The sequence below is a fragment of the Cydia amplana genome, chromosome 17 (genome assembly GCF_948474715.1).
Source record: "Cydia amplana chromosome 17, ilCydAmpl1.1, whole genome shotgun sequence".
Lineage (NCBI taxonomy): Eukaryota > Metazoa > Arthropoda > Insecta > Lepidoptera > Tortricidae > Cydia > Cydia amplana.
The window spans coordinates 12,075,469-12,088,400 of record NC_086085.1 but is presented as its reverse complement, the minus strand read 5'-3'; the positions used below and the strand labels follow the sequence as shown (position 1 = coordinate 12,088,400).

General features: G+C 37.2%; 1 protein-coding gene across 2 annotated transcripts in view; it reads right to left on the bottom strand.

The window, feature by feature from the left end:
- Nucleotides 1-12,932, bottom strand: part of LOC134655966 (neural cell adhesion molecule 1-like) — a 133,219-nt gene that overhangs the window by 86,411 nt on the left and 33,876 nt on the right. For both annotated transcript variants that reach the window (XM_063511480.1, XM_063511481.1), the window contains exon 3: nucleotides 11,907-12,115. In XM_063511480.1, coding sequence (XP_063367550.1) covers nucleotides 11,907-12,115 — 209 coding nt within the window. The remainder of the gene's footprint in view (nucleotides 1-11,906; nucleotides 12,116-12,932) is intronic.

The window sequence follows — 12,932 nt, the reverse complement described above, 5'->3', positions numbered from 1 at the left end:
GTCTCTGTAATTAACTACGTTAATCAAGGCAAGCCGCAATCGTTTTTCTACTTCACTATTAGCTAGAAAACCTGTTTGTTTTTTGCATGTACACTTATAATTTGCCGTTTAGCTGGCGTTAAAATAGTGATGCCCCGTGAAAAACCCCTGAGAATAGCGAATTGCAAAATTTCATGGACAAATTATGAATGGAATTCATTCATAAAGTGGTCATGCCAGCGTCAGTCAACGCAGAACATGATAATTATAAGAATACTTACGTAGCCGTAAATATAATTTTAATAACGTTTTTCTTAAGTTACTAAAATAACTGCAAATATACAATACGATACAAATATTATTTATTGCTCTATATGACAAAGAACATGAATGTATTTTAGTAACTTAGAATTTTTTAGCATACCTACAATATTTAAATAAACTCATTTTTTATATTTTTATATCAAACATATGTACCTTTTTTTTTTTTTTTTGTCGCAGGGGAAATGCGTTTATGCATTCATCCCCGGGCTGGGGACGCCCATTGGGGGGTGATATGTGGGACTCCCTCCTCCCGTAACTCCCTCTGCTAGTCAGAGGGAGGGGAGAAGAATACCCACTAAAACCCCTGCGGCGTTTCCGTCTATGCCGTAAGGGGGGTGCAACGGGGTCGCAAGCACGTCACCACGACACCCCCCCACATAACGTTTTGTTAGATGAACCATTTAAATACAAGTATGTTACATCAACCCTATCGCGACCATAATTGTATTTAGGGTAAACGTATCTGAAATTATTCCCAGGCTTACGACGGTATTCCCACGGCACATCACTACGTGCAATTTATACGGCCCGGCGTATAATGTATCTGCGTTGGCGTACGAACATCCGCGGCCTGCAGCGCACTTCCGAACGTAATTCTTTCTCAGCCGGTTTTGAGTTAAGCGAAGCAATATGTAACAGTTAAGTGGGTGTAGCTCGATCGTAAGTCATGGCGTCGACGCCGCGCCGCACCAAGGAATCGTACACACCTATACGTCATATTGTTTAAACAAGCTAGCTTTATGATTCAGCTACTTGCGCGTAACTTACTTGAACAAGTTTGCTAGCTTGTTTGATCGATGCTCGTATGGAATCTATACGTTGTGAACGTGATCAGAAATGACTAGACGTGATGAAGAATTTATACGTTGTATCCAAATAAGCCTAGTTTCTCTCAGGGTTGGGAGGTGAGATGGCAGTCGCTTTCGTAAAAAACAGGAACATAAGCCAAATCTTGGGCCTAGTTGCAGAGTGGACTCCAAGCTATGATTAGCCGCGGTGATAAGCCGGGATCACCCCCGCGGTGATAAGCCCTACACAATATGGGTAAAACGGACAGCCCCTTGTGCAGAGCATGCATGGAAGAAGAGGAAACAACAAAACACATACTCCTAGACTGCAAACAGGTAGAAACATACAGGAACAAATACCTAGGAACTCCGAGCACACTAAAAGAGGCAGTCAGCAACCTGAAAACACTGCTAGGTTTCATGGAGGAGCTGGGGTGGTTAGAGTAGCGCTACCTCGTTTCACGCAAAATAGGCACAATGGTTGTCGATTTGCGGAAAATGCCCAGAAACACTAACTAACTAACTAACTAAGCCGGGATCACGCCAGGATGATTTGATGATAATAAATAAATAAATAAACTCCCTTTGTTTCCCATAAAGTTTTAAGACATAATGTATAGTTTGTCTTGTATAGGTTGTTTGGTTGTTGTGTTTAAAACTGAAACCGTTAACTTTTCGAAAGGTTATCCTATAGATAGGTTAGGTTAGGTTTGTTTTATGGCAATCCTGAAAGTCCTGAAACTGACGCGTTTCTGAACCAAGTGAATTATGACTAACGATAATGCGGGCAAAGAATACATTATTACTTAAAACTATTTGGGAAACAATAGAGACCCAAATAAATATTATGGGCCAATCTTAACAAATCGATCTAGTCGCATAGTAACCACTTATAAGCTCAATAAGGCTTATGGTGTGGGTACTAGACGACGATATGTATAACGGACACTATAGATAGATATACTAGCTATATTTAAATAAATAGAGAATATCCGTAAGTCAGGAATAAATGCATATATAATATGAATGAATATAGATATATGCATTCAAGGCTAGCCTTCATCACTCATAGCAGAGCCGCGATCAAGATACACGTCAAACTTCAGTGAAAGTAGGCTGTGGCACAATGGCCCGTTTTGCGCAAAACCCGGCGTTCCACACATTTCCCTTCCAGTATCTGAAGAATGCCTGAAGAATTATCCTTGACTTCTAAACGAGTTTACAAATATTTCGGCGTGCTTCGGCTCAGACATAAGTTTGGTTGAAATTATTAAAATTAGTTAAAACAATAGGTACGAACGGCTAATATAAAGTGATAGACAAAAATGTAGACATCACCTTTATATAGTTTCTCTTTTTACATTTCGGCACTTAAGATTGCAATGTATACCTATGCACGGTAATATTGTATGTAGCCTCTAAATCTTTAAAAAGAAAGGAACTTCATAATCAAGCTATACTAAGGATGCAATATTGTATTATCATCATTATTCATCATTATTAACGCATCTAACGACAAGCAAGCATTGTGATATTAATGAGCAATCATTAAGCGAAGGTAGAAGTAAAGTATCAGTTTCCTTCATTATGTGAGTTTGGCGCATCCCATACATAACAGACGGGCCAAGTTGGAGCTCTGAGAAATGTGATTATTTAGGGAACTTTACGAGAACGTCTAAACATGAACTTGGTAACTTAATTGTTGTAATATAATCGGTTTAGCACTCAACTTTGCTTTTATGTTACGATACGTCTATGTCCCATAGTCCCATGTTGATATCTTGTGTTCCTACATTAACTTTCGTATTTGTAATTTAATGTAGCTTAGAAATAGCATTAAAGACAGACATTAAGTACTTTATTCGGAGACTAAAAGACCGGAGTCTTAAATATTTTCGTAAAATTATCTTACATTTTCTCGTGCTGTATTCTAGATACGCATCAAGATACCGCATAAGTTAATCTGCACGTAAAATAACATCAAAGAAAAAGAGTATTTTATTTCCAACTACATAATTATTATGTAGACTTTATTATTATAATAATTCTTGAAGTAAAGCACTTTTTTTCATAAAGCAAACGCCATAAATCTCTCGTAGCTTGCGTATCGTCCTTCAAGCTTCAACACCAAGCAGAAAGCCCCTCAGTAAGCCAACAGTTGTTTACGACAAAGCCTTATTGCTCGCTGAAAGCAGGAAGAAAAAGAGAAGCAAACATCCGTTCTCTCTCACACAATAAAACTTGTCAATTATCGCAATCTCATATCGCGAAACCCCTTCCGACAGCATCGGAATTCGGGAAAACTTCCACCCGACGTGGATACGACAAGAATATAAAAAGCAGCCAAGTCCCGACGTGCGGGGAGAACGCTTCGCTGAATTAATAAGTACAACACGAAATTTGAATTTAATGAAACAACTTGGCGGCAAGCTGCTGAGCGGGTATCGATTTTGCTTATAAGAAATGAACTGCTCGATGTACTCGTAAAACGGTCGGATACGCGATTCTGCATTTAAAACGGTATTGTGGCGGTATTGCAAGGGGATTCGATACTGATTTATGAAAATTGTAATGCATAGGTACCTCGGATTTAAACTGTTGTGAGACATACTAACATTCAATGTATTCAATGTATAGGTACCTATATAATACTCAAGTGGTCATCATATTTGACATCAAGAAAATTGCGAATAGCGTTGGTTGTAAGTTAATACTTTAAAGCATCGATAATATATCCTATCAGTGACAAGCTTCAGAAACTTGATAATTGAATTGGACTTGTGTGACGCTATTTTTAAAAATAAATAGAATAGAATAGAAATATTTTTATTCGTGAGCAGAAACACAAAAAAAAAGAAAATTATACAAGCAGAGAAATATAAAAAAGCGGCCAAGTGCAAGTCGGACTCGTCCATGAAGGGTTCCGTATTTAGGCGATTTAAGACGTATAAAAAAAAACTACTTACTAGATCTCGTTCAAACCAATTTTCGGTGGAAGTTTACATGGTAATGTACATCATATATTTTTTTTAGTTTTATCATTCTCTTATTTTAGAAGTTACAGGGGGGGGGGACACACATTTTACCACTTTGGAAGTGTCTCTCGCGCAAACTATTCAGTTTAGAAAAAAATGAGATTAGAAACCTCAATATCATTTTTGAAGACCTATCCATAGATACCCCACACGTATGGGTTTGATGAAAAAATTTTTTTTGAGTTTCAGTTCGAAGTATGGGGAACCCCAAAAATTTATCGTTTTTTTTCTATTTTTGTGTGAAAATCTTAATGCGGTTCACAGAATACATCTACTTACTAAGTTTCAACAGTATAGTTCTTATAGTTTCGGAGAAAAGTGGCTGTGACATACGGACGGACAGACAGACGGACAGACGGACAGACAGACAGACAGACAGACAGACAGACAGACATGACGAATCTATAAGGGTTCCGTTTTTTGCCATTTTGCTACGGAACCCTAAAAAGGAGAAAGTGCCACGAAATAGGTACAAATCATAAATTTGGCGACTTGAATTCGATGAGTTGTGTTGGTTTTTGACTTGGACGGAGTAGTTTACAAATTTACGTACATAACGTTACTTGTATTTTAAAGTGTGTTTCAAATCTTTACAAAAGTACTAGAAGCAGTTTATAAATATAGACTTCATGTTCAAACACTAATTTACTCGTAATAACCGCGCGTGACCGGTTAGTTATGGTAATTTCATGTTCTACAAATCATATTATAATTAGCTTTGCAGAGTATGTTATGAAATTAATGTGAGCCACGGATCCAATTAAGTAGATATTTATTGATATCAAACAGTCAATATTTGTGTCACTCTCAATCAAAATGGTACGTATTGTCGGTTGTCAATCAAATAACTATACTTATAGTTATATCGAAGAGTGGAATCGGGAGAGGAGATAGTGTGTAGTAATAGACTCAAGAGTAGGTTATGAAGTTCACACGTTTATTACTGTAGATACCTAATTTATACATGTGTAGTTATCGCTGACACAAGCAATATGCGTTAATGTCGCAGTAAACCAAAGCGTTACTGCTAAACATTGAAACTGGCTAATTGCCATATTACATATAAGGCGTTATTTCCATATAGCTTCAAGTTGAAATCAACTTTAATCGACAACCGGCAATGTGGTCGAAAACGTCACATATCAACGGTTCGAATACATATTTACATATTTATCATTGACTCAGCGAACGCAAAGCGCAAGTGAAACATCTTCGTTGCAGCTTAGATAAAAATGCCTTACTTATCCGGTTTTTCTCCTCTATTATTCAACCGATTCCCATTAAAGTTTGTGACTAAGGGCCCGATTCGGATTTTGAACTAGACATCTATTAGATGTCTATTAGACATCACCAAGATACGACAACGATATTTTTAAGATCTAGCCTGTCAAATTTGACATTTCCGCGATTCTGGAGATACTCTTGAACGATTTTCACAACATATTATTACGATATTTTAGCGTCAAAGTGACATTTGTTGCCCGAATGGACCTGCAAAAGAGAACTAGTTGAAATCTAAACTACAACGTATCTAGTACGTATCGTATCGTTCTCTAGTCTAGAACGGATCTTGTTTTCCGAATACCGCGGTAAGTTCGATATTATATTTTTTTTAGTCTGATATTTTTTTCAAAATGGCGAAACCAAGAGTTCTCGAGATCTACAATTCTCAGCTATTAGGCTTTATTGACATTACAATACTAAAAGTAACCCTTAATACACATTACAGACATTTTAACAATATCTAATGGTTTTAAAGACGGTAAAAACAATTTAAACTCAAAATTAGGTACTTTCCTCTACTTAAAATAAATTATTCCACACCGTGCGCGAAATAAAGCACCAGATAATTATTAGAAAAACATAGATAGCAGTTATTTTTAAATACTATTTCTATTTAATAAATTGGATTGAAATATAAAAAGTAGGTGAGTTGACCGTGACGTCACTACACACGTTTTCATATAAATTCCATATTAAAAAATCGTTTTGACAGTTCTAAAAAAGAAGCTGATTTGACTAGTAGAAAAGTAGCCAATTAGATTAGCAATTTAGCGATAGCCGTTTTGTCGCCAACAGTTACACAACACATAAAAATGGGATAGATACGTAGCATGTTGGAAACACGGTAAAACCTTACGTTCAATAGTTTGTTGAACTCGAGCATCGTTCACACTGAAGTGGAAATGGATACGAGGGCGGGATGATAAGTTTCCGAAACGGCACAGAAATAAGACAATATATATAAATGTTATATTTTATTTTTCAACGTAGGTCCCTTCTGAGTCCACGCACTTGGCCCAACGTTTCTCCAAGGCTATTATCCCATTTCTAAAAAACGATTCTTCGAGTCCCTCAAAATACCTATTAACAGCTTCTATGACTTCAGAGTTCGACGAAAATTTTTGTCCGCCTAGCCACTTTTTGAGATTTGGGAACAAATGGAAGTCGCAAGGGGCCAAATCTGGTGAATACGGGGGATGAGGTAACAATTCGTAGTGCAAATCTTCGATTTTAGCCATTGCAATTTTAGCCGTGTGAACAGGGGCGTTATCCTGATGGAGTAAAATTTTTTTCTTATTTAAATGAGGCCTTTTCTCTTTGATTGCGTTATCGAGGTTTTGTAGCAGATCAGCATAATATTGGGCGTTAATGGTTCTTCCCTTTTGAAGGTAATCCACGAAAACCAGTCCTTTGGAATCCCAAAATACGGTTGCCATTACTTTACCGGCTGACAAAACCACTTTTGCTTTCTTAGGGGCAGGTTCACCCCGATTTGTCCACTGCCTAGACTGTTCTTTTGTCTCAGGCGTGTAGTGGTGGATCCTCGTCTCGTCAACCGTTATGTAGCGACGTAAAAACTCGTTAGGATTATGCCTGTACTTCTTCAAACACTCCGTCGAAACATCCTTGCGGGTTAGTTTTTGCTCGTCTGTTAAGAGACGCGGCACCCAACGAGCACAGAGCTTGTTCATTTCCAAGTGTTGGTGCAAAATGTTAAAAACACGTTCTTTTGAAATGTTTACCATCTCTGCTATTTCCACCAACTTCACACGGCGATCATCCAATACAATTTTTTTTACTTTGTTGATAATTTCCGGAGTCGTTACCTCATTGGGCCGTCCGCTGCGGGGAGCATCTGTACAGCTCTGCCGACCACGTCTGAAGTCGACAACCCAAGTGTGAACTGTGCTTAAAGAAGGCGAAGAAGATCCTAAAACGCGATCCAGTTTGGTTTTAATTTGTGTTGCAGTTTTGCCTTTCAAAACATAAAACTTAATTACCGCACGCACTTCCGATTTTTCCATTTTCACGAAAATGAATACAGTTTTTCTTTAGGTCGCTTTAATATATTATTATTTATATTATAAAAACTTGATATTGCTTCCGCATTAACGTAAAAGCCAAGAGGTTAGAATGACATTATTACTTTTTTAATTATATTTTTTTTAATCTTTCATTTCGGAGACTTACCAGCCAGCCCTCGTAAAAGTGAACAAAAAAAAATGTTTTCATAACCGCTCTCCGTGAATTGCGTCCTTGGTTGATGTTACTCTTGTTGCCGTTGACTCTTTTCCTTCTAGTTTTAAATGTTATAATATAATTAATGACAACGAATACACCTGAAGGCGTATAGTGATTGTAATAACAGTTTATAAATTTGATCTGGATTTGTTATCCGCCTATTATTTGTACAGAGAATTCTGAACTCGCCGGAAGTAGTTTACAGGGGCCCGTTTCTCAGAAGCTTGTAACTTGTTATACAAGCGGATGTCACTTTTTGACAGCTTGTATTAGAAAGGGACTTCCACTTGTATTACAAGTTACAAGCTTTTGAGAAACGGGCCCCAGGTGTACGTTCTCAGTGTTAATTTAGTGTCCGGTATATAGAACTGAAAAAAAAAAAACGGGTTGCACTCCGGGAGTGCCGGCAGAAGTGAAAACTCAATGACATTGTAACAGTTTTTCGATCAGGTCACGTGTCCATTTTACGGTCACGTGACCTGTCGCGAGTTTAACATTTTTTCCCCGCCTCAAAAAGTGCACAGCGCCGCTAAAGAAGTTTTCACTTCAAAAAAACGAACACATTCTTATCGCAGAAATCGAAATGTTATACCGTTTTCTTGAAAAAAAAATGCCGGTAGTCGATCCGTGCACATACGAGCATGTTCATTTTATATTTTTTCTTTACAACCACATGTAAACCAATACCAGCTCATCCAAACCACAGTAGAAAGGAAGCCTTACGTTTGATGTGGCTATAAATCGCATAGCTCAGACTACAGTTAAAATTATGCCTCCTGAATTATGCATCGACTGTAACACGGTAGAGGTAGTAAAATACTTGATGGGAACACAGTTGGGTTGAGGCAATTTGTAAACAATTTGTGACGGTTTATTACATGCTGTGTGTTAGTTTGTAAGTAAGGATTATAAATATATTTTTTTTTTATAATTTTAGTATTAATAGTTTAGCAGTAAATATGTATTGCAGTAAAAGACAGGTTCAAATACAATTAAAAAGACATACATACAGTCAGTCATACTTACAAACTAACTACTAACTAAACATTTGTAAGTTAGTTTCTTTGATAATCTTGTGTTGAAATTAGGTGACATAATAACAAGTTGTTACAGTCTGTGCGGAAAGAGAAGAGTTGTGGAATTTATGGGGCCCAATACATTCCACGACTCTTCTCTTTCCGAACAGACTCTATAAGTACTGTTTCAAAAGAGCATACGAAAACGTGAATGTGAAAAAATTAAAATGTCTGTTTCCTAATTAAAAAAGTATAACGTACAATTTCTAAACGCATATTTTGTTAACCTCATAAAAGTTGTGACAAAACATACGATGATTAAAATGTTTTCACAAAATAAACGTGTGGCGGCAGGGACATGCAATTTAAACTTTTCAACATATTAGTCTATAAACAGAACACAAACGATTCGTGTTTATAAAATATTTAAAAAAAACAGGACTCTCGGGCCAGGGTATTTATACATTTATTTTAATGTCAATTTGTTCTGATTATAAAATTAGATAATATGCGCGTTCAAATTTATAATCGAATAATATTAGTCATTTAAGTACTAGCTACCATCAGGTTTTTATGATATGAATGGCGTGCTATTAAATATGATCTAACCAAACTTAAGCGCACACAAAAAAAGATTTTTTTGCCGATTAAAACTTAGTAGTGTTATTTTTTAATTCGCAGTAATACCTTTACCTAATCACAGATCTACACTAGACGACTCTAAATCTATAGTGTAACATTTTAACAACATAAATTGTTAGTATTCTATAAATTTACCTATATTTCCATATGTTTTAGAAAGTTTGAGCTTCGTACTTTATTCGCTTGACTGTACAGGGAATTCTAGGAGTACACGACAAAGTTCGCCTTGTGGCGGGGTAAATTTATTAGGTATATTTTGTGCCTCTAGTTTCCTGCACTTCTTTAGGTCACGAGCTCACACTGATTTAGATGCTAATGCCAGAGGATGTGAGTTGTAGAACTTTTCTTCGGGGTTTTAGTGTCTCTGCTATTAAACGTCACGCGCTGTTAAATATTCTAAATAAATGTGGTTTAAAATCTATGAATTATTATATAATATTACACACGGTTGCTGCGTCGCCAGTTCCTTTTTCTTTGAACTTGGCTGGACACGCTACCGCGGTTTTATTTCGTTGGATCTTTCAATGATTCAAATTACGATCTAAATATAATATATTATATGTCGTTGGTAATCCATACTAGGGCTCATCCATGAATTACGTCACACGTTTAGGGGGGGGGAGGGATGTTAAGAAACACTATGGGGGGAGGTGTGACCAGGTGTGACAAGGAGGGGGGAGGGGTCAAAAAATCTTCAAATTCGTGTGATGTAATTAATGGATGACGCCTTAATGCGAAAGTATGCCTATCTATTTCCTACCTATTCACGCTTAAACCGCTGTACCGATTTACACAAAACTTGGTATGGAATATGGATATAGTTTGGGCCCCGAGAAAGGCCATAGGGTAGGTTTTATCAGTCAATCATCATCATCATCATCGCAGACGAAGTCACGGGCAGAAGCTAGTACCTAATATACATGTATTTAGCAACATCATTGAATCTTGCTATAAGTTTATCTACTATAATTATATTCAAGCACTATCCTTTGGCCACGTCATCGTCCCGATCATTAAGTGAGTTACGAGAAAAATATGTTTTCGTTCGCAGACTAACACGTTTAAGGATCTCGCACTCTGGACTAAAAGCCTCTACACGTGGTATCGCCGTACATTATTGTAATAACACCACTCTGGGCTTCTTTGATGGGACGGCCGTGTGTAACCTCTCATTTTCCTTACCGAAATTCAAAGGAGCGAAATTCAAAGCTTTGTTTTGCATCGCTCGCGCGGCGAGAGCCGTTGAAAGACTGGCTTTTTAGATAAGGTTCGCTTATAAATTTTCAGCATAGGGCAGACATTTTGCGCTAAAGTTTTTCAGTGTGAGAATGTGAGCAGCTGGTCCGTACTGGCATTGCGGGCTTGGGAAAGTTATCTGCGGAACGATTTAACTCGTTAAGTGTGCCTTGTTATGAGTGTTTTTGTGTAATATTTCTGTGTTCAGCTAGCAATTTTGATAGTATTTAGTAAACTTGACGGTAATTTTCCAGAAAATACTACTTAACTACTTACTTACATTTATTCTGTTATTTTAGCTTGCTTCAAAATAAATCAGTTTATACAGAGATGTCAAGTTCTAACATTGTTTTACACGTAAACATTTATTTTCTGAATTAATAATCTAATCTGATTACTTTTCTTTGTATTTTCTCTTTATACTCGACAAAGAACTATTAAAACACAGATTTTAATAGCATTTTGAAATTAATAAGCACATCTATTTTCTATTATTTGATTGAAATGTTTCATAATGAATACAGAGGGATTGCGGTTTTAGAAATAGTAACTAAAAAAATATTATTAAAATTCCCAATGGATTCCACACTGGTTATTTTAAATTTCCGCTGAAAATGTAGGCCTCGACTATTAAAGCAAAATAAAAAGCTGAATCGGAATTTTCAGAATATCCAAGCGGCTGTGTTGAATGTTAATGGAGGTTGTGTCCTTGCTTCGTCGCCAGCTATTTAAAGAGGACTATCACAATAGCGCGACCTACAATTTAATTTATAATGACGAGGTTACAATGAAAACTTTAACAAACACTCGGGAAAATTATAGTTTATGGGAGCCGTGAGAAATATGACAGTCGTATTAAGATGTTAAGTTATGCGCCCTTTCTCACCCCGTTTAGTAAACAGGTTATTTTAAGAGTAGAAGCTCCGTATTTATTGTTTCATGGAACATTTTCTGTACCGTCAGTTTAAGGTGCACTTAGATTTTGGATTTGGTCATACAACAGGACATAAAGTCAACTTTTTCCGATACGAATAGTTTATAAAGCTGGATTGTCTATACTAGTATCTGCAGAATTATTAAAAAAAATATTTAATTTCATTAAATATGTTACATAATTAACTAATTAAACTGTAATACCCATGGACATATTTAAAAACGTATACAAGAAAATTAATAAAGTAATACAACTTGTATCCACATATACAGATTTGAAAAGCAGGAAATTGGACCCCGGCACAGTGCGGGTGCAATCCAATTTTTTTGGTAGTACTTTCAAGTTGCAAAGTTCAATTGTTGAAGAAACAAAGAGTCTTTCCGCAAAAGAGCGATCTTAAGTAGGGAAGAAGATATAAAAAACTTACCAATAACAGACAGCCGTATCTGGAAGTTCCTCGTTGGTGAGTTCTTGAAGTCGACACGGCAGCGATATATGCCTTCATCGTCCAGTTGTACAGTGTCGAGCGTGAGTGCCGCCGGGCGCGCCACCGTCGCGAAGTACGCGCGGGGACCGAACGCGTTCGGGTCGGACCATTGCAGCGCCTTGTTGAAGGAGCGGCCGCGTACGTCGAAACTGGAAAGAAGAATACATTTTTTGAAATGAAAAAGAGTTTTTATTCAGAAACAGTGGTTCTATTTTTTCTGTAAGGGATGTGAATGCTTTAGATGTCAACGTTTAGTAATTTATATCATTCTTTGTCTTCCGTTACAAAAATGAAATGAAGAAATAAAAGGGTCAGCAGTGGACACGTTACGTCCAGGGATCGGATACTGGTATTTTTTGTATGGGAACGGATACGGTATTTTTTTGTTCTTTGCTAATTACTTCATTTCTAATTGGGCAATCTAATAATACGTAGTCGTAACCTAAAAACACAACTGAGTGCTACATTTCGAGTACCTATAAAATAATTCGAAAAATATGGTTATTTCTATGTTTTTGCAAAAAACCGGTTCCGATCCCTGGTTACGTCAATACCTACCTAAAGCAGCCCTAGTAGCACGGTCGCATTTTTATCATTTATCACCATGCCTGTCACGTTCTAACAAGTACGTAAGTGCGAAAGTGACGGGCTTAGTGATAGTGGATAAAAATGGATCCGTGCTGAGCCCGCAGGACGTGGCTCACTTCGCGATTTCGTCGCTTCGCTACAAGTACATGCGGCCCAGACCAATTTTGGTGTCTAGCCCTACAGCCATATTAGAACTTTAAGATACGTCAAATATTAGATATAGAAACGATATGTCAGTGTCAAAAAGTGTCAAAAGTGACGTTTTAGTTTGTAGAAACGTCACTTTTGACACTAGTTGCTTTTAACGTAGTTGCAACCGCGCGTACCGCTACGGAACGGAGACGCCTGCTCGCACTTACGCCACCTAGTGGTCATATC